Source organism: Triticum dicoccoides, chromosome 2A, assembly GCF_002162155.2.
Source record: "Triticum dicoccoides isolate Atlit2015 ecotype Zavitan chromosome 2A, WEW_v2.0, whole genome shotgun sequence".
NCBI lineage: Eukaryota > Viridiplantae > Streptophyta > Magnoliopsida > Poales > Poaceae > Triticum > Triticum dicoccoides.
The window spans coordinates 234,492,054-234,513,234 of NC_041382.1; the positions used below are offsets into that span (position 1 = coordinate 234,492,054).

A 21,181-nucleotide genomic window follows, 5' to 3' on the forward strand; every position below is an offset into this window, starting at 1 on the left:
GGGAGCCACATGGCTTGCCACCGATGAGAGGAATTCAACATAGAATTGACTTAATTCTGGGAGCAAGTCTTCCTAATCTTCCACACTATCAAATGAGCCCAAAGGAGAATGATATATTGAAGGAGAAAGTGGAGGAATTGTTGCAAAAGGGGCACATTCGAGAAAGTATTAGCCCATGTGTTGTACTAGCCCTACTCACGCCAAAGAAAGATGGATCTTAGCGCATGTGTACGGATAGTAGAGCCGTTAACAAGATCACCGTAAGGTATAGATTCCCTATTCCCTGTCTGGATGATATGTTGGATCAGCTTAGTGGAGCAAGAGTGTTCACGAAGCTAGATTTAAGAAGTGGATATCATCAAATCCATATAAGACCCGGGGATGAATGAAGACCGCCTTCAAGACAAAGGAAGGGTTATTTGAATGGCTAGTCATGCCATTTGGACTCTCAAATGCACCAAGTACCTTTATGCACTTAATGAATCAAGTCCTTAGACCCTTCTTATCCCACTTTGTTGTGGTCTATTTCGATGACATCTTGATCTATAGCAAGGATGAGGATGAACACTTCGATCACATTCGGAAGGTGCTAGAAGTACTAAGAGAAAATGAGCTATACGTCAACTTGAAGAAATGTGTTTTCCTACAAACACAACTTCTTTTGCTAGGATTCGTCATAACATGTGACGGCATTCATGTTGATGATTCTAAGGTTGAAACAATCTGAGAATGGCTAACTCCTAAGAACATTTCTGAGGTACGAAGCTTTCATGGCCTTGCAACTTTCTATAGGCGATTTGTGAAGAATTTCAGCACTATCATGGAACCAATTACCGAGTGTTTGAAGAAAGGAAAGTTCCAATGGACAGAAGCATTTGAAGCTAGTTTCAATGAGATTAAACAAAAGCTATCACAAGCTCATGTCTTGGTGCTACCTGATTTCAACAAGACTTTTGAGTTGGAGTGTGATGCAAGTGGAGTAGGCATTGGAGCTGTCCTATCTCAAGAAAGGAAGCCCATTGCTTTCTTTAGTGAGAAGTTAAGTGAAGCTAGACACAAATGGAGTACCTATCAGCAAGAATTATATGTTGTTTTTAGAGCGTTGAAAACTTGGGAAGTCTATTTGCTACCTAAAGAGTTCATTGTTTATAGCGACCATCAATCCTTGAAGCATTTTAGAAATCAAAAGCATGTTGACCGCATGCTAGCAAGGTGGGCAACATATCTGGAGTGGTTTAAATATCTCATCGTGCATAAATCTGGAATAACTAACAGAGTGGCCGATGCTTTGAGTCGTCGTGCATGCCTCTTGACTTCTTTTGAAGCTGAACTTCCGGGCATGGATCAAATAAAGGAGTTGTATGAGGGTGACAAAGACTTTGGCCATGTTTGGGTAAAGCACGCAAGGGTCCAACCATTAGGTGATGACCATTTGATGCAAGATGGATATCTCTTCAAAAATGATCGTTTGTGCATTCCAAGAAGTTCTCTATGAGACAACCTGGTTAGAGAGCTCCATTCAAGTGATCTTAGTGGACATGTTGGACGGGACAAGACTATCGCTAACCTGGAAGCTCGCTACTTTTGGCCACAACTAAAGAGATATGCTGGAAAGTTCGTTCAACGGTGCCCCGTATGTCAGACCTGCAAAGGCCAAGTCCAGAACATAGGGTTATACATGCCTTTTCCTGTTCCTGTTGCTCCATGGGAGGACATTTCTATGGACTTCATCTTGGGCTTGCCAAGAACAAGATGAGGAAGTGTTACTGTATTTGAGGTCATGGATAGATTCTCTAAGATGGCTCATTCGTCCCATGTCGCAAGACAACGGATGCTCATCATGTGGCAAACCTATTCTTTCGAGAAGTGGTCAGACTTCATGGAGTTCCAAGGTCTATTGTCTCAGACCGTGATAGCAAGTTTCTTGCTGCATTTTGGCTCACTTTGTGGAAGCAATTCAACACTGAATTGAAATTTTCTAGCACTGCTCATCCACAAACAGATGGACAAACTGAAGTTGTGAACAAGTTTTTGGGTAATCTAATCCATTGGATTTGTGGAGAAAGAAAGGAACAATGGGATTTGGCTTTATCTCTTCTCCAAGCATAGATCTGTTGGGGAACGTAGTAATTTCAAAAAAATTCATACGCACACGCAAGATCATGGTGATGCACAGCAACGAGAGGGGAGAGTGTTGTCTACGTACCCTCGTAGACCGGAAGCGGAAGCGTTAGCACAACGCGGTTGATGTAGTCGTATGTCTTCATGACCCGACCGATCAAGCACCAAAACTACGGCACCTCGGAGTTCTAGCACACGTTCAGCTCGATGACGATCCCCGGACTCCGATCCAGCAAAGTGTCGGGGAAGAGTTCCGTCAGCACGATGGCGTGGTGACGATCTTGATGTTCTACCGTCGCAGGGCTTTGCCTAAGCACCGCTACAATATTATCGAGGATTATGGTGGAGGGGGGCACCGCACACGGCTAAGAGAACGATCACGAAGATCAACTTGTGTGTCTAGAGGTGCCCCCTGCCCCCGTATATAAAGGAGCAAGGGGAAGAGGCCGCCGGCCCTTGGGGCGCGCCAAGGAGGGGGGAGTCCTCCTCCTAGTAGGAGTAGGACTCCCCTTTCCTAGTCCAACTAGGAAGAGAGAAGGGGGAAGGAAAGAGAGGGAGAGGGAAAGGGAAAGAGGGGCCGCGCCCCCTCCCCTAGTCCAATTCGGACTCCCCATGGGAGGGGCGCGCCACCTCCTGGGCTGCTACCCTCTCTCTCCCTTCAGGCCCACTAAGGCCCAATACTTCCCCGGGGGGTTCCGGTAACCCTTCTGGCACTTCGGTTTTCTCCGAAATCACCCGAAACACTTTCGGTGTCCGAATATAGTTGTCCAATATATAGATCTTTATGTCTCGACCATTTCGAGACTCCTCGTCATGTCCGTGATCATATCCGGGACTCCGAATAACCTTCGGTACATCAAAATATATAAACTCATAATGAAACTGTCATCGTAACATTAAGCGTGCGGACCCTACGGGTTCGAGAACAATGTAGACATGACCGAGACACGTCTCTGGTCAATAACCAATAGCGGAACCTAGATGCTCATATTGGCTCCTACATATTCTACGAAGATCTTTATCGGTCAGACCGCATAACAACATACGTTGTTTCCTTTGTCATCGGTATGTTACTTGCCCGAGATTCGATCGTCGGTATCTCAATACCTAGTTCAATCTCGTTATCGGCAAGTCTCTTTACTCGTTCTGTAATACATCATCTCGCAACTAACTCATTAGTTGCATTGCTTGCAAGGCTTAAGTGATGTGCATTACCGAGAGGGCCCAGAGATACCTCTCCGACAATTGGAGTGACAAATCCTAATCTTGAAATATGCCAACCCAACATGTACCTTTGGAGACACTTGTAGAGCACCTTTATAATCACCCAGTTATGTTGTGACGTTTGGTAGCACACAAAGTGTTCCTCTGGCAAATGGGAGTTGCATAATCTCATAGTCACAGGAACATGTATAAGTCATGAAGAAAGCAATAGCAACATACTAAACGATCGGGTGCTAAGCTAATGGAATGGGTCATGTCAATCACATCATTCTCCTAATGATGTGATCCTGTTAATCAAATGACAACACATGTCTATGGTTAGGAAACATAACCATCTTTGATTAACGAGCTAGTCAAGTAGAGGCATACTAGTGACATTTAGTTTGTCTATGTATTCACAGAAGTATTATGTTTCCGGTTAATACAATTCTAGCATGAATAATAAAGATTTATCATGATATAAGGAAATAAATAATAAATTTATTATTGCCTCTAGGGCATATTTCCTTCAGTCTCCCACTTGCACTAGAGTCAATAATCTAGATTACACAGTAATGATTCTAACACCCATGGAGTCTTGGTGTTGATCATGTTTTGCTCGTGGAAGAGGCTTAGTCAACGGGTCTACTACATTCAGATCCATATGTATCTTGCAAATCTCTATGTCTCCCACCTGGACTAGATCCCGGATGGAATTGAAGCATCTCTTGATGTGCTTGGTTCTCTTGTGAAATCTGGATTCCTTTGCCAAGGCAATTGCACTAGTATTGTCACAAAAGATTTTCATTGGACCCGATGCACTAGGTATGACACCTAGATCGGATATGAACTCCTTCATCCAGACTCCTTCGTTTGCTGCTTCCAAAGCAGCTATGTACTCCGCTTCACATGTAGATCCCGCCACGACGCTTTGTTTAGAACTGCACCAACTGACAGCTCCACCATTTAATGTAAATACGTGTCCGGTTTGAGATTTAGAATCGTCCGGATCAGTGTCAAAGCTTGCATCAATGTAACCATTTATGATGAGCTCTTTGTCACCTCCATATACGAGAAACATATCCTTAGTCCTTTTCAGGTATTTCAGGATGTTCTTGACCGCTGTCCAGTGATCCACTCCTGGATTACTTTGGTACCTCCCTGGTAGACTTATATCAAGACACACATCAGGTCTGGTACACAGCATTGCATACATGATAGAGCCTATGGCTGAAGCATAGGGAACATCTTTCATTTTCTCTCTATCTTCTGCAGTGGTCAGGCATTGAGTCTTACTCAATTTCACACCTTGTAACACAGGCAAGAATCCTTTCTTTGCTTGATCCATTTTGAACTTCTTCAAAACTTTGTCAAGGTATGTGCTTTGTGAAAGTCCAATTAAGCGTCTTGATCTATCTCTATAGATCTTAATGCCCAATATGTAGGCAGCTTCACCGAGGTCTTTCATTGAAAAACTCTTATTCAAGTATCCCTCCATGCTATCCAGAAATTCTATATCATTTCCGATTAGTAATATGTCATCCACATATAATATCAGAAATGCTATAGAGCTCCCACTCACTTTCTTGTAAATACAGGCTTCTCCAAAATTCTGTACAAAACCAAATGCTTTGATCACACTATCAAAGCGTTTATTCCAACTCCGAGAGGCTTGCACCAGTCCATAAATGGATCGCTGGAGCTTGCACACTTTGTTAGTTCCCTTTGGATCGACAAAACCTTCCGGCTGCATCATATACAACTCTTCTTCCAGAAATCCATTCAGAAATGCAGTTTTGACATCCATCTGCCAAATTTCATAATCATAAAATGCGGCAATTGCTAACATGATTCGGACAGACTTAAGCATCGCTACGGGTGAGATGGTCTCATCGTAGTCAATCCCTTGAACTTGTCGAAAACCTTTTGCGACAAGTCGAGCTTTGTAGACAGTAACATTACCGTCAGCGTCAGTCTTCTTCTTGAAGATCCATTTATTCTCAATTGCTTGCTTATCATTGGGCAAGTCAACCAAAGTCCACACTTTGTTCTCATACATGGATCCCATCTCAGATTTCATGGCTTCAAGCCATTTTGCGCAATCTAGGCTCACCATCGCTTCTTCATAGTTCGCAGGTTCATCATGATCTAGTAGCATGACTTCCAGAACAGGATTACCGTACCACTCTGGTGCGGATCTTACTCTGGTTGATCTACGAGGTTCAGTAGTAACTTGTTCTGAAGTTTCATGATCATCATCATTAACTTCCTCACTAATTGGTGCAGGTGTCACAGAAACCGGTTTCTGTGATGAACTACTTTCCAATAAGGGAGAAGGTATGGTTACCTCATCAAGTTCTACTTTCCTCCCACTCACTTCTTTAGAGAGAAGCTCCTTCTCTAGAAAGGATCCATTCTTAGCAACGAATGTCTTGCCTTCAGATCTGTGATGGAAGGTGTACCCAACAGTCTCCTTTGGGTATCCTATGAAGACACATTTCTCCGATTTGGGTTCGAGCTCATCAGGTTGAAGCTTTTACACATAAGCATCGCAGCCCCAAACTTTAAGAAATGACAACTTTGGTTTCTTGCCAAACCACAGTTCATAAGGCGTCATCTCAACGGATTTTGATGGTGCCCTATTTAACGTGAATGCGGTCGTCTCTAAAGCATAACCCCAAAATGATAGCGGTAAATCGGTAAGAGACATCATAGATCGCACCATATCTAGTAAAGCACGATTACGACGTTCGGACACACCATTATGTTGTGGTGTTCCGGGTGGCGTGAGTTGCGAAACTATTCCGCATTGTTTCAAACATAGACCAAACTCATAACTCAAATATTCTCCTCCACGATCAGATCGTAGAAACTTTATGTTCTTGTTACGATGATTTTCAACTTCACTCTGAAATTCTTTGAACTTTTCAAATGTTTCAGACTTATGTTTCATTAAGTAGATATACCCATATCTTCTTAAATCATCTGTGAAGGTGAGAAAATAACGATACCCGCCGCGAGCCTCAATATTCATTGGTCCACATACATCAGTATGTATGATCTCCAATAAATCAGTTGCTCGCTCCATAGTTCCGGAGAACGGCGTTTTAGTCATCTTGCCCATGAGGCACGGTTCGCAAGTACCAAGTGATTCATAATGAAGTGGTTCCAAAAGTCCATCGGTACGGAGTTTCTTCATGCACTTTATACCGATATGACCTAAACGGCAGTGCCACAAATAAGTTGCACTATCATTATCAACTCTGCATCTTTTGGCTTCAACATTATGAATATGTGTATCACTACTATCGAGATTCATCAAAAATAGACCACTCTTCAAGGGTGCGTGACCATAAAAGATATTACTCATATAAATAGAACAACCATTATTCTCTGATTTAAATGAATAACCGTCTTGCATCAAACAAGATCCAGATATAATGTTCATGCTCAACGCTGCACCAAATAACAATTATTTAGGTCTAATACTAATCCTGAAGGTAGATGTAGAGGTAGTGTGCCGACGGTGATCACATCGACTTTGGAACCGTTTCCCACGCGCATCGTCACCTCGTCCTTCGCCAGTGTTCGCTTAATCCGTAGTCCCTGTTTCGAGTTGCAAATATTAGCAACAGAACCAGTATCAAATACCCAGGTGCTATTGCGAGCTCTAGTAAGGTACACATCAATAACATGTATATCACATATACCTTTGTTCACCTTGCCATCCTTCTTATCCGCCAAATACTTGGGGCAGTTCCGCTTCCAGTGACCATTCTGCTTGCAGTAGAAGCACTCAGTTTCAGGCTTAGGTCCAGATTTGGGTTTCTTCTCCTGAGCAGCAACTTGCTTGTTGTTCTTCTTGAAGTTCCCCTTCTTCTTCCCCTTGCCCTTTTTCTTGAAACTAGTGGTCTTGTTGACCATCAACACTTGATGCTCCTTCTTGATTTCTACCTCCGCAGCTTTTAGCATTGCGAAGAGCTCAGGAATTGTCTTATCCATCCCTTGCATATTATAGTTCATCTCGAAGCTCTTGTAGCTAGGTGGAAGTGATTGGAGAATTTTGTCAATGACGCAATCATCCGGAAGATTAACTCCCAGTTGAATCAAGTGATTATTATACCCAGACATTTTGAGTATATGCTCACTGACAGAACTGTTCTCCTCCATCTTGCAGCTATAGAACTTATTGGAGACTTCATATCTCTCAATCCGGGCATTTGCTTGAAATATTAGCTTCAATTCCTGGAACATCTCATATGCTCCATGACGTTCAAAGCGTCGTTGAAGACCCCGTTCTAAGCCGTAAAGCATGGCACATTGAACTATCGAGTAGTCATCAGCTTTGCTCTGCCAGACATTCTTAACGTCGTCAGTTGCATCAGTAGCAGGCCTGGCACCCAGCGGTGCTTCCAGGATGTAATTCTTCTGTGCAGCAATGAGGATAATCCTCAAGTTACGGACCCAATCCATATAATTGCTACCATCATCTTTCAACTTTGCTTTCTCAAGGAACGCATTAAAATTCAACGGAACAACAACACGGGCCATCTATCTACAATCAAACATAAACAAGCAAGATACTATCATGTACTAAGTTCATGATAAATTTAAGTTCAATTAATCATATTACTTAAGAACTCCCACTTAGAAAGACATCCCTCTAATCTTCTAAGTGATCACGTGATCCAAATCAACTAAACCATAACCGATCATCATGTGAAATGGAGTAGTTTTCAATGATGAACATCACTATGTTGATCATATCTACTATATGATCCATGCTCGACCTTTCGGTCTCAGTGTTCCAAGGCCATATCTGCATATGCTAGGCTCGTCAAGTTTAACCTGAGTATTCTGCGTGTGCAAAACTAGCTTGCACCCGTTGTAGATGGACGTAGAGCTTATCACACCCGATCATCATGTGGTGTCTGGGCACGACGAACTTTGGCAACGGTGCATACTCAGGGAGAACACTTTTATCTTGAAATTTAGTGAGAGATCATCTTATAATGTTACCGTCAATCAAAGCAAGATAAGATGCATAAAAGATAAACATCACATGCAATCAATATAAGTGATATGATATGGCCATCATCATCTTGTGCTTGTGATCTCCATCTCCGAAGCATCGTCATGATCACCATCGTCACCGGCGCGACACCTTGATCTCCATCGTAGCATCGTTGTCATCTTGCCAATCTTATGCTTCTACGACTATCGCTACCGCTTAGTGATAAAGTAAAGCATTACAGGACGATTGCATTGCATACAATAAAGCGACAACCATATGGCTCCTGCTAGTTGCCGATAACTTGGTTACAAAACATGTTCATCTCATATAATAAAATTTAGCATCATGCCTTGACCATATCACATCACAACATGCCCTGCAAAAACAAGTTAGACGTCCTCTACTTTACTTGTTGCAAGTTTTACGTGGCTGCTACAAGCTCAAGAACCAATCTTACCTACGCATCAAAAACCACAACGATAGTTTGTCAAGTTGGTGCTGTTTTAACCTTCGCAAGGACCGGCGTAGCCACACTCGGTTCAACTAAAGTTGGAGAAACTGACACCCGCCAGCCACCTGTGTGCAAAGCACGTCGGTAGAACCAGTCTCGCGTAAGCGTACGCGTAATTCCGGTCCAGGCCGCTTCATCCAACAATACCGCCGAACCAAAGTATGACATGCTGGTAAGCAGTATGACTTATATCGCCCACAACTCACTTGTGTTCTACTCGTGCATATAACATCAACACATAAAACCTAGGCTCGGATGCCACTGTTGGGGAACGTAGTAATTTCAAAAAAAAATCTACGCACACGCAAGATCATGGTGATGCACAACAACGAGAGGGGAGAGTGTTGTCTATGTACCATCGTAGACCGGAAGCGGAAGCGTTAGCACAACACGGTTGATGTAGTTGTACGTCTTCACGGCCCGACCGATCAAGCACTGAAACTACGGCACCTCCGAGTTCTAGCACACGTTCAGCTCGATGACGATCCCCGGACTCCGTTCCAGCAAAGTGTCGGGGAAGAGTTCCGTCAGCATGACAGCGTGGTGACGATCTTGACGTTCTATCGTCGCAGGGCTTCGCCTAAGCACCGCTACAATATTATCGAGGATTATGGTGGAGGGGGCACCGCACATGGCTAAGAGAACGATCACGAAGATCACCTTGTGTGTCTAGAGGTGCCCCCTGCCCCCGTATATAAAGGAGCAAGGGGAAGAGGCCGGCCGGCCCTTGGGGCGCGCCAAGGAGGGGGGAGTCCTAGAAGGGGGAAGGAAAGAGAGGGAGAGGGAGAGGGAAAGAGGGGCCGCGGCCCCCTCCCCTGGTCCAATTCGGACTCCCCATGGGAGGGGGGGCGCCACCTCCTGGGCTGCTGCCCTCTCTCTCCCTTCAGGCCCACTAAGGCCCAATACTTCCCCGGGGGGTTCCGGTAACCCTTCCGGCACTCCGGTTTTCTTCGAAATCACCCGAAACACTTCCGGTGTCCGAATATAGCTGTCCAATATATCGATCTTTATGTCTCGACCATTTCGAGTTTCCTCGTCATGTCCGTGATCATATCCGGGACTCCGAATAACCTTCGGTACATCAAAATATATAAACTCATAATGAAACTGTCATTGTAACGTTAAGCATGCGGACCCTACGGGTTCGAGAACAATGTAGACATGACCGAGACACGTCTCCGGTCAATAACCAATAGCGGAACCTGGATGCTCATATTGGCTCCTACATATTCTACGAAGATCTTTATCGGTCAGACCGCATAACAACATACATTGTTCCCTTTGTCATCAGTATGTTACTTTCCTGAGATTCGATCGTCGGTATCTCAATACCTAGTTCAATCTCGTTATCGGCAAGTCTCTTTACTCATTCCGTAATACATCATCTTGCAACTAACTCATTAGTTGCATTGCTTGCAAGGCTTAAGTGATGTGCATTACCGAGAGGGCCCAGAGATACCTCTCCGACAATCGGAATGACAAATCCTAATCTCGAAATACGCCAACCCAACATGTACCTTTGGAGACACCTGTAGAGCACCTTTATAATCACCCAGTTACGTTGTGACGTTTGGTAGCACACAAAGTGTTCCTCCGGCAAACGGGAGTTGCATAATCTCATAGTCATAGGAACATGTATAAGTCATGAAGAAAGCAATAGCAACATACTAAACGATCGGGTGCTAAGCTTATGGAATGGGTCATGTCAATCACATCATTCTCCTAATGATGTGATCCCGTTAATCAAATGACAACACATGTCTATGGTTAGAAAACATAACCATATTTGATTAACGAGCTAGTCAAGTAGAGGCATACTAGTGACGTTTAGTTTGTCTATGTATTCACACAAGCATTATGTTTCCGGTTAATACAATTCTAGCATGAATAATAAACATTTATCATGATATAAGGAAATAAATAATAACTTTATTATTGCCTCTAGGGCATATTTCCTTCAAGATCCACAGGAAGGAGCCCTTTTTCCATTGTCTACAGTAAAGTTCCATCACATGTGGTGGACCTGGTGAAGCTACCATCAAGGGGAAACTCAAAATCAACATTGTCCTTTGCTGATAATTACACCGAGTTATTTGAAGAGATTCGCGGTTCTTTGGAAGCACAAAATCAGAAATATAAACAACTTGCTGATTGCAAAAGGAGGCTAAAATCATTCCAAGCCGGTGATAAGGTGATGGTCTACCTCCGAAAAGAGAGGCTGCCTTTAGGTGTTAAAGGGAAACTTAGGCAGCGAAGGTATGGACCCTTCTCTATCGTGAGGAAGATAAATGATAATGCTTATGTGATAGATCTTCCAAGCGATATGGGTATCTCCAACACTTTCAATGTTGCGGACTTGACTCTCTACCATCCAAAAGAAGCGCTCTATGAAGATAACTCGAGGGTGAGTTCCAAACAACCAGGGGAGAATGATGAGGAACAATAGATGAGGAACATGAAAATATAATCATATGTCAAATCTGTTTGGCTACTTCTAGATACTTCCGTTGTGGTCTAGTATTTCTTTGCTTTTCTTTATCCTACCTACTATTTTCTAGAGTCTTCTAGTTGTGAGTAGCTATGAGTAGAATGGTGAACCTTAAATAATGTTTCTAGAGTATTCCAGCTATAAGTAGAAGTATGTGAAGGCTTCCCAAAGCCCTATAAATAGAGGTCCTCACCTCTACTTTGTAACCAGACTATGTACCCCTACCTATAATAGAACTTGTTGTTCTTATCTAAGATCTTGGAGTAAATCTTGTGCCCTAAGAGTTCTGGATTGAACTCTTGCTGCCCTATCAACCTGCATTCGCCTCTAGAGCGATATCTAGCGCAACACGTTGAAGCTGTTCATTTAACACTTGTGCTGTACACATTGTAGTAGCAAGGTGGATTTGCTCCTCCACAACCTTTGTGCTGCTTCAGTGGGCCCCCTGACGCTCCACCGACATCAACTCCAACTCCATATATTCGTGTTTGGGGAGAAAAAATCAGAGAGAAGGATTTATCGCGTTTTACAATACGGAGCCGCCGCCAAGCCCTAAACTCTCTCGGGAGGGCTGATCTGGAGTCCGTTCGGGGCTCCGAAGAGGGGAATCCGTCGCCATCGTCATCATCAACCTTCCTCCATCACCAATTTCATGATGCTCACCGCCGTGTGTGAGTAATTCCGCCGTAGGCTTGCTGGATCGTGATGGGTTGGATGAGATTTATCATGTAATAGAGTTAGTTTTCTTAGGGTTTGATCCCTAGTATCCACTATGTTCTGAGATTGATGTTGCTATGACTTTGCTATGCTTAATGCTTGTCACTAGGGCCCGATTGCCATGATTTCATATCTGAACCTATTATGTTTTCATGAATATATGTGAGTTCTTGATCCTATATTGCAAGTCTATAGTCACCTATTATGTGTTATGATCCGTTAACCCCGAAGTGACAATAATCGGGATCATTACCGGTGATGACCGTAGTTTGAGGAGTTCATGTATTCACTATGTGTTAATGCTTTGGTCCGGTACTCTATTAAAAGGAGGCCTTAATATCCCTTAGTTTCCAATAGGACCCCGCTACCACGGGAGGGTAGGACAAAAGATGTCATGCAAGTTCTTTTCCATAAGCATGTATGACTATATTCGGAATACATGCCTACATTACATTGATGAACCGGAGCTAGTTCTGTGTCACCCTATGTTATAACTGTTGCATGATCGATTGCATCCGACATAATTCTTCATCGCCGATCTAATGCCTACGAACTTTTCATACATTGTTCTTCGCTTATTTACTTTTCCGTTGCTACTGTTACAATCACTATAAAACCAAAAATATTACTTTTGCTACCGTTACCACTACTATCATATTATTTTGCTACTAAACAATTTGCTGCAGATATTAAGTTTTCAGGTGTGGTTGAATTGACAACTCAGCTCTTAATACTTGAGAATACTCTTTGACTTCCCTTATGTCGAATCAATAAATTTGGGTTGAATACTCTATCCTCGAAAACTGTTGCAATCACCTATACTTGTGGGTTATCAGATGCCCTCTCTGACAGATGGGTCTAAATGCGGCGATTGACGGAGGTCTCGGTCACTAGCCAAAAGTGGCTGCTGCAGAAGGGGAGGTTGAATGGCATTCTGCATCGATTCTACCTTTATTTACTTATGAAATATTTATTTACAAAATCAAGGAGAGAATTTTATAAACATTTATTTACACAATCATGGGCATGATTTGATAAATATTTATTTACACAATTACATTATGAACAAATAAATCACAATTTACATAATAAGAATATTACATTATAAACAAATAAATCACAATTTACATAATAGGAATATTTATACCCTATTGCAACATAGAAATACAAAAAATGTAAATGATGCCTGACACCGCCAAATCTAGCACGTTGACATACAAGTACATGATCTATCTTTAATGTGGGTTTACCAATTTCATTCCTCCCTCAACGACCGTCTAGAAAAGGAGGGTGCCCCGACATCCCACGGGAGGACACACAGCCAAGAATCCACAGCATCACCACTCTACCACACAACACTACCTCCGCTCCTGGGACGCACTCCCCTCGCTTCTCCTTTCCGCCTCCTCGACGAAAATCACTCACCACTCGATTCGAGCAGTGCCCTCATGCTGACGACTCCACCAACATAAGAACAAGAGCACCCATCCCACTCACAAGTCCCTCACATCTCCTTTCCCATACTTCCATTTGCTGCAAGAAAGCGTCTAGGTAGGCGGCGCGGTGAGCAAGATGGCGAGGGGTGGCAGCGCCGTGGCTGTCCTCTCCTTCCTCCTCGGCCTCCCGCTCCTCTCCGTCCTCGTCGCCGGCGAGGACCCGTACCGGTTCTTCACGTGGAACGTCAGCTACGGCGACATCTACCCGCTCGGCGTCAAGCAGCAGGTCTCGGTGCATTCCATTATTCTCTCTCTGTTTTTCTTCTCTCTACTGTGGCACCACATTGAGTTTTAGCATCACCCCAACCGTATGCTGAATGAATGAATAAATCTGTTGGCAGGGGATACTGATCAATGGGCAGTTCCCCGGGCCGCAGATAGAGGCCGTCACCAACGACAACCTCGTCGTCAATGTCTTCAACAAGCTCAACGAGCCATTCCTCCTCTCCTGGTACACCTCATAACTCACGAATCCCTCCATTTAGATTTCGTCTGCTCCTCTTATTACACGTAGTACCACTTGTTGGAAGTTAATTCGTGCCCGGCCATCAATTGAATACGTAATATCTTACTGCGTATGCCCCGCAAAAGAGTATGGCAATGTTTTAATGATCTTGCTACAAGTTTTAGATATCCATCATCCGTTTTAGATATCCAAGTAAATAAATGCCGTGGCTGTTGAAGTTGAACTGGATATCCTTGCCCAGTTGTAGTGCCTATGCTCGAGTGTGGTCGAGTTGGAAAAAAATTCTATGAGACCAGGTCTCACGGATTAGCAGGTGAGACCCATCCTGATGGATGACACGTGGCATTCACAAATCACAAAGCATCCATCCCACCCCCACCTGAAATCAGGGGGGGAGAGATTAAATGCTTTGTGATTTATGAATGCCACATGTCATTCATCAGGGCGGGTCTCACCTGATTTATATGAGACCTGGTCTCATATAATTTTTTTCCGGTCGAGCTTGCTCCAGTGTACCTACCGCATGCAACTTTAAGACGTGCTTAGGGCATGTACAATGGTTCTATTCTAGGACTGCCACATAGGATAAATGATGAGGTGGAGAATAAACAAATTATAAGAAAAGGCTTGTCTTTTCTTATTTAAGAGAAGACAAGAGATAATCTCTTAACACAATTTGTCTCATCATGTTTTGAGGAATAGCTAGCTATTGAAGAAAAGGCTAAGAAATGGGCCATTGTAGACATGATTTTTTGTCATCTCTAAGTTACATGCAAGACTTATGATAAAACTATCTTATCAACCATTGTACATGCCCTTAGTTTAACACTATTACACCGACTAATCCACATGTCCTACCAAACTGAGTATATCGGCTATATGATTAGGCGATGTGGATAGAGTATTTAATTAATTCTATATGCAGCCTGGCCACTGCATGGAATTGGAAAGTAGAGTGTCATATTCACGGCAAATCCTCAAGTACGTACGAAGTACCGCTTTTAGTCTGTCGGTGAGACAGCGCAGTTACTAATCTTCAAAGTAGGGGGTGCGTCTCATTTCATTTTAGTGGGCAATGAAAGCGCCGTGTCTGGTTCACTCGGGAGTAGTAGTAGTATAGCTGTGTAGGACAAGTGTTCCTTAATCGACGGGGCATGTCATGTCATGCTTATTTTGTGCGGCCAGAATACGGGTAGCTAGCGGCATAATAAGGACCAAGGCGCTATTTTGGAGCAGGAAAAGCGAAGGATATGCATGAAAATACTCCAAACCACCAGGCCCCTAGGAGAACATACTCCAAATCTTTGCGATCTACTAGTAAGAGCAGCAGCAATGGCACATGCACAGGGAGGCGCATCAGACAAGGGTTGAATGCGGTCGATGCAGTGCAGCAGAGTTTTAGCAAGTCTGATTGATCTAGGCAGGGCAAAGCAAAGCACCACATTGTTTTGTTTTGTTTTGTTTCGTACCCACCTCGTGATCCAAGCTAGGGCGTTGCTGGGCTGGGCTGGGTCGGGATGGAATAATGCAGGGGCAGGTACACCGCATCTCGTCTCGTGATCTAAGCGTGATCACGGTCACGGGCGGGGGTGGCTGCCATGCTTTTTACCACGAGCTTCCCTCTACCTCACGCGCGCGTCGGCCGTCGGTGACCATGTGCACTTCCGCGAGCGCGTGGGTGGGTGCCAGCCGAGCCGAGCGAGGCCACCGCCGTACCGGTGGAGCTGTAGCGGGCGGACTGCAGATTCGGCGCGCCCGTGTCCTCTTGTGCTCAAAAGTTATGACGCCTCACGGGCCCTCCCTCCTGTTTAAGCCCACCTCAAATAAATCATTTTTTTTCTTCCTCAAAGCTGACACCCTTCTCTAGCTAGGGGAAGATGGCAGTACCAGCATCCCACATTGTTTTCTTTCTTTCTTTCTTTGTAATGAAAATGTCAGTTATTTCGGGGATGAGAGCGACGCTATGGATGTGTCGCTAGATTCTACTGCTCAGGAACCATGATAGTGACCAAGTGGTCAGCTGGGTAAGCCATCAACAAAAAAAATTGCAATCAACGAACCATGATAGTGACGGTAGGGCCTGCAGCACTGTGTTATAAGTACTCCCTCCATTCCACAATGTAGTGCTTCCTCTATCCACGTGCTTCAACTTTGACCATAAATTTAACTACCAAGACCGATTGCGACGGGAGCAAAAATTATATCAGTGAATTCGTATTTGAAAGAAGTTTTCAATTATATAATTTTTTCTCTCGCCGTAGTTGGTCTCGTTGGTTAAATTTATGGTTAAAGTTGGACCTCGGGAAGCGCGGGCGCACTATATTATGGAATGGAGGGAGTACTACCGTATATGTTTAGAAACAGAGTTAGGTGCACCGACAAGTTTGCATGGCCGCGACGCTACGTTATAGCGCGGGGCAGAATACCTGGTCGGTCCCGCTCCCGGCCCGCACAGAGAGTCGCAAGTGTTTCGATAGTGGTCACGCAAGCCATTAGTAACACACAGATGGGCGCTCCGTCAGTAGACAGCTTAGCTTCGCTGCAAAATGTCATCACCTAAAATAAAAATACAGTAAAAGATAGTGCAAGGGTGAGCATACGTATCAATTCGTGGCGGGTGACAAGTTCACGGACCAGAGAACATGCAAGCGTCGAGGGCGCCCCCGAGCTAGATACTTTCACTGTAAACAAATATAAGACCGTTTAGATCAGTAAAGTAGTAAAGTTAATAGTAAAGATACCGCTGTTGAGTAGTCCGACCAACACTCGTGCCCATGTCGTAAGGGGCTCCAAAGTTTCAACGCAACACCGGTGGAGTATTTCAGTGCTATTAGTAGTACTACTTACACGTACAGGTAGTACTTTTTTGACTCGTTGAGGCGCCAGTTTCAGCGTGGCAAAGATGCTCCATCAGTCAAAAACACGAGAGCAATCCGATTTGCGCTTCACTGGAAATCGACTAACTTCCAGACTGTGTGTATTTGTGAGCAAACATGAGAAAGAAAAACGAATGATGCAAGTCCATCCAGAACTGATGAGGCGAGGATGGTTGCAACGCAATGCAGGAGCGGGATACAGCAGCGGCGGAACTCGTTCGAGGACGGCGTGGCCGGGACGACGTGCCCGATCCCGCCGGGCGCCAACTTCACCTACATCCTGCAGGCCAAGGACCAGATCGGCACCTACTTCTACTTCCCCTCCCTCGCCTTCCACAAGGCCGCCGGCGGCTTCGGCGGCATCCGCGTCCTCAGCCGCCCCAGGATCCCGGTCCCCTTCCCGCCACCAGCCGCCGACTACACCGTCCTCATCGGCGACTGGTACAAGACCAACCATACCGTAAGCAGTTACCTCTTGCCACGCGGCCAGAGCATTAGATTAGTATATATTCTTTCTCGCAAAAAAAAGATTAGTATATATTCTACAAAATTTAGAGTAGTAACCAATTTGTTGGCGTTCGTTCTTCTTGTGCAGGATTTGAGGTACATGCTCGACAGTGGCAAGGCACTTGGCTTCCCCGATGGCCTGCTCATCAACGGTCGCGGCTGGAACGGCTACACCTTCACCGTCCAGCCCGGTAAACACCCCGGATAATTCAGTTTCTGAATGACGTGCTGGTCTTGTGACAGAAGAAGTCAAGTCTGAAACTTGTTGCATGCAGGCATGACGTACCGTTTCCGGATCACCAACGTCGGGCTGGCCACGTCCCTCAACATCAGGTTCCAGGGGCACACCATCAAGCTGGTGGAGGTGGAGGGCTCGCACACCATGCAGACCGCCTACTCCTCCCTGGATGTGCACCTTGGCCAGTCCTACTCGGTGCTCCTCACCGCGGACCAGCCTGGCTTCGACTACTCCATCGTCGTCTCCACGCGCTTCACCACCAAGATCATATCCACCACCGCCGTCCTGCACTACGCCAACTCCGCCGGCAAGGCTCCCGGCCCTCTGCCAGGAGGCCCCACCACCCAGATCGACTGGTCGCTCAACCAGGCCCGCTCTATCAGGTACGTAGTACTATCGCTCATCAGTTTCTTTTCCTACTACAACTACAAATTCGGACTAGGACTGTAACCATGAAGGACAATGTGACCTCATTCTGCCTATACTCGCAACCAGATGGAACCTGACGGCGAGCGGGCCGAGGCCCAACCCGCAGGGCTCGTACCACTACGGCCAGGTGCCCACCACCAGGACCATCAGGCTGGCCAACTCGGCGGCCACCATCAACGGCAAGCAGAGGTACGCGGTGAACAGCGTGTCCCACGTCAACGCAGACACGCCCCTCAAGATCGCCGACTACTACAAGATCGCCGGCGTGTTCTCGGTGGGCACCATCTCCGACAGCCCGACATACGGCGGTGCCTACCTTCGGACATCGGTCATGGGGGCCGACTACAGAGGCTACGTCGAGATTGTGTTTGAGAACTCTGAGAACGAGGTGCAGTCGTGGCACATCGACGGCTACGCCTTCTGGGTTGTCGGGTATGCATTGGTTTTCCTGTCTTTGTGGCTTTGTTTACTTTGGTGATCTGTATCTGAGCGGGTCTAAATTTTTGGACGCAGAATGAATGGAGGAAAATGGTCGCCGGCAAGCAGGCAGATCTACAACTTGAGGGATGGCGTTTCACGGTACACTGTTCAGGTATGGCTCTTCTGAAAACGCTCGACAGTCAGGAAGGTTGAGTTGTGTTCCATTTGTATTTGTTCTCGGAGTTGGCGATGATGACTGAACTCATTTTACCTGTGTGCGTTTCCGTCAGGTTTACCCCAATGCATGGACTGCAATCTACATGCCCCTTGACAACGTGGGCATGTGGAACGTGAGATCGGAGACCTGGGCCAGGCAGTACCTGGGACAGCAGTTCTACCTCCGCGTCTGGACGCCGTCCACGTCGTGGCGCGACGAGTTCCCGATCCCCAAGAACGCCCTCCTGTGCGGCCGAGCTGCCGGCCGCAGAACAAGGCCTTTCTGATGAGTTAAGCCACACGGCCAACCCAAGTTTGTCATGAGAGGATGACAGCTTGGCCTGGAGCAGACATAAAAAAAAAAAGTTACCATGAGAAAAAGGCTCAGAAAGAAGAGTTACCTGAAGGCAGATTGTCGTACATTTGCAATTGAACTTTTAGTGCCAGATTGATTCTTTCTACAATTGTTTTGGTGGTGGGTATAATTAGTCATGTAGTAGCATCTTAGCTTCGTTATTCCGGTCCTTAATAAATATAGACAAAAGAGTATGCTTTGTCAAGCTGATTTCGTGAGAACTTATCTGGCTGTCAGATTTTCTATAATACCCCATCAAAATGAGTACAGAGGATCCGCTCCTAGCCCTCCCCTCCTAGCCCCAGCCCCCGCCGTCGGCCCAGCCAGCGGCGGCCACCAGCCGCCTGACGTACGCCACTCCGGCTGCGTCAGCCACCTTCTCCCTGACGTACGCCACTCCGGCGGCGTCAGACACCCAAATTTTCTGACTCTGATCACTCCGATCGGTCTCGTCCACAAACATGGCCCTTTCTGACCTTCCGTTCTAAGCTGGGTAAGAATTTGAAGACAATCCAAGCTAGGTTAGAATTTGAAGACAAGATCAGGAAGAATCTGGGATCGACAGTCAAACATCTTGAAGGCACTCCACTCAAGAGAATTCTTCCTGGTAACACAATTTTCAAGATCAAAAATCAGACTTAATCCGGATACAGTGGGTCTCATTCTACAATCATGTCTGGGAGGTAATGCAGCGAGATTCAAGGTCTCTTTTCTTTGGGATTGGTGTTTCAAATTCTCTGTTGCTTCCAAGGATGTTCGCTTTTCGATCTAGGTAACATTTCCAATAAAAAAATTAATCTTCATTTCTTCCTTTGGGGCAATGGGGGTCCGAATTTCCGTAAAGAGTTTGAGCTCTATTGCAATGAGCAAGACAAGGAATGGACGATGGTATCTCGTTCGAAAAACCCTTCCAAATCTTTTGTGGATGCTGTCAAATCTCCAAGATTTTTTGGTGTTCATGACAAAAATTCAAACTCCCGACAGAACAACATTGTTTCGCAGGCGTAGCAATCTCGGCCTTCAGTTTTTGCTCGACTTGAATGGCATGTTAATGCCAGCATTAGTGGCGCTAGAATGAATTATGAGAAGGTGGGATCTCAGGATTTTCAAAATAAGCAACTCAACTCCTCCCAGGTTAACAAAGCCCAACTTCTAGCCCAGGAGCTCTTATGTTGGAAATATGCCCTATAGGCAATAATAAAAGAATTATTATTATATTTCCTTATTCATGATAATTGTCTTTTATTCATGCTATAATTGTGTTATCCGAAAATCATAATACATGTGTGAATACATAGACACCAACATGTCCCTAGTAAGCCTCTAGTTGACTAGCTCGTTGATCAACAGATAGTCATGGTTTCCTAACTATGGACATTGGATGTCATTGACAACAAGATCACATCATTAGGAGAATGATGTGATGGACAAGACCCAATCCTAAACATGGCACAAGATCGTATAGTTCGTTTGCTAGAGTTTTTTCAATGTCAAGTATCTTTTTCTTAGACCATGAGATCGTGTAACTCCCGGATATCGTAGGAGTGCTTTGGGTGTACCAAACGTCACAATGTAACTGGGTGACTATAAAGGTATACTACGGTATCTCCGAAAGTGTCTGTTGGGTTGACACGGATCAAGACTGGGATTTGTCACTCCGTATGACGGAGAGGTATCTCCGGGCCCACTCGGTAATGCATCATCATAATGAGCTCAAAGTGACCAAGTGTCTGGTCACGGGATTATGCATTACGGTACAAGTAAAGTGACTTGCCGGTAACGAGACTGAACAAGGTATTGGGATACGGACGATCGAGTCTCGGGCAAGTAATGTACCGATTGACAAAGGGAATTGTATACGGGGTTGCTTGAATCCTCGACATCGTGGTTCATCCGATGAGATCATCGAGGAGCATGTGGGAGCCAACATGGGTATCCAGATCCCGCTGTTGGTTATTGACCGGAGAGCCGTCTCGGTCATGTCTACATGTCTCCCGAACCCGTAGGGTCTACACACTTAAGGTTCGGTGACGCTAGGGTTGTAGAGATATGAGTATGCAGTAACCCAAAATTTGTTCGGAGTCCCGGATGAGATCCCGGACGTCACGAGGAGTTCCGGAATGG

The 21,181-nt window shown here is 45.2% G+C and overlaps 1 protein-coding gene across 1 annotated transcript; it reads left to right on the top strand.

Annotated features, from left to right (window-relative positions):
- Positions 1-13,359: 13,359 nt before the first annotated feature.
- LOC119354339 (L-ascorbate oxidase homolog) lies at positions 13,360-19,282 on the top strand. Its single transcript, XM_037621072.1, has 8 exons — positions 13,360-13,776; positions 13,892-14,001; positions 17,082-17,352; positions 17,488-17,590; positions 17,675-18,020; positions 18,133-18,498; positions 18,580-18,658; positions 18,777-19,282. Exons 1-8 carry the CDS (start codon positions 13,627-13,629, stop codon positions 18,987-18,989), a joined length of 1,638 nt encoding a protein of 545 aa, XP_037476969.1. The 5' UTR covers positions 13,360-13,626; the 3' UTR covers positions 18,990-19,282.
- Positions 19,283-21,181: the final 1,899 nt, after the last annotated feature.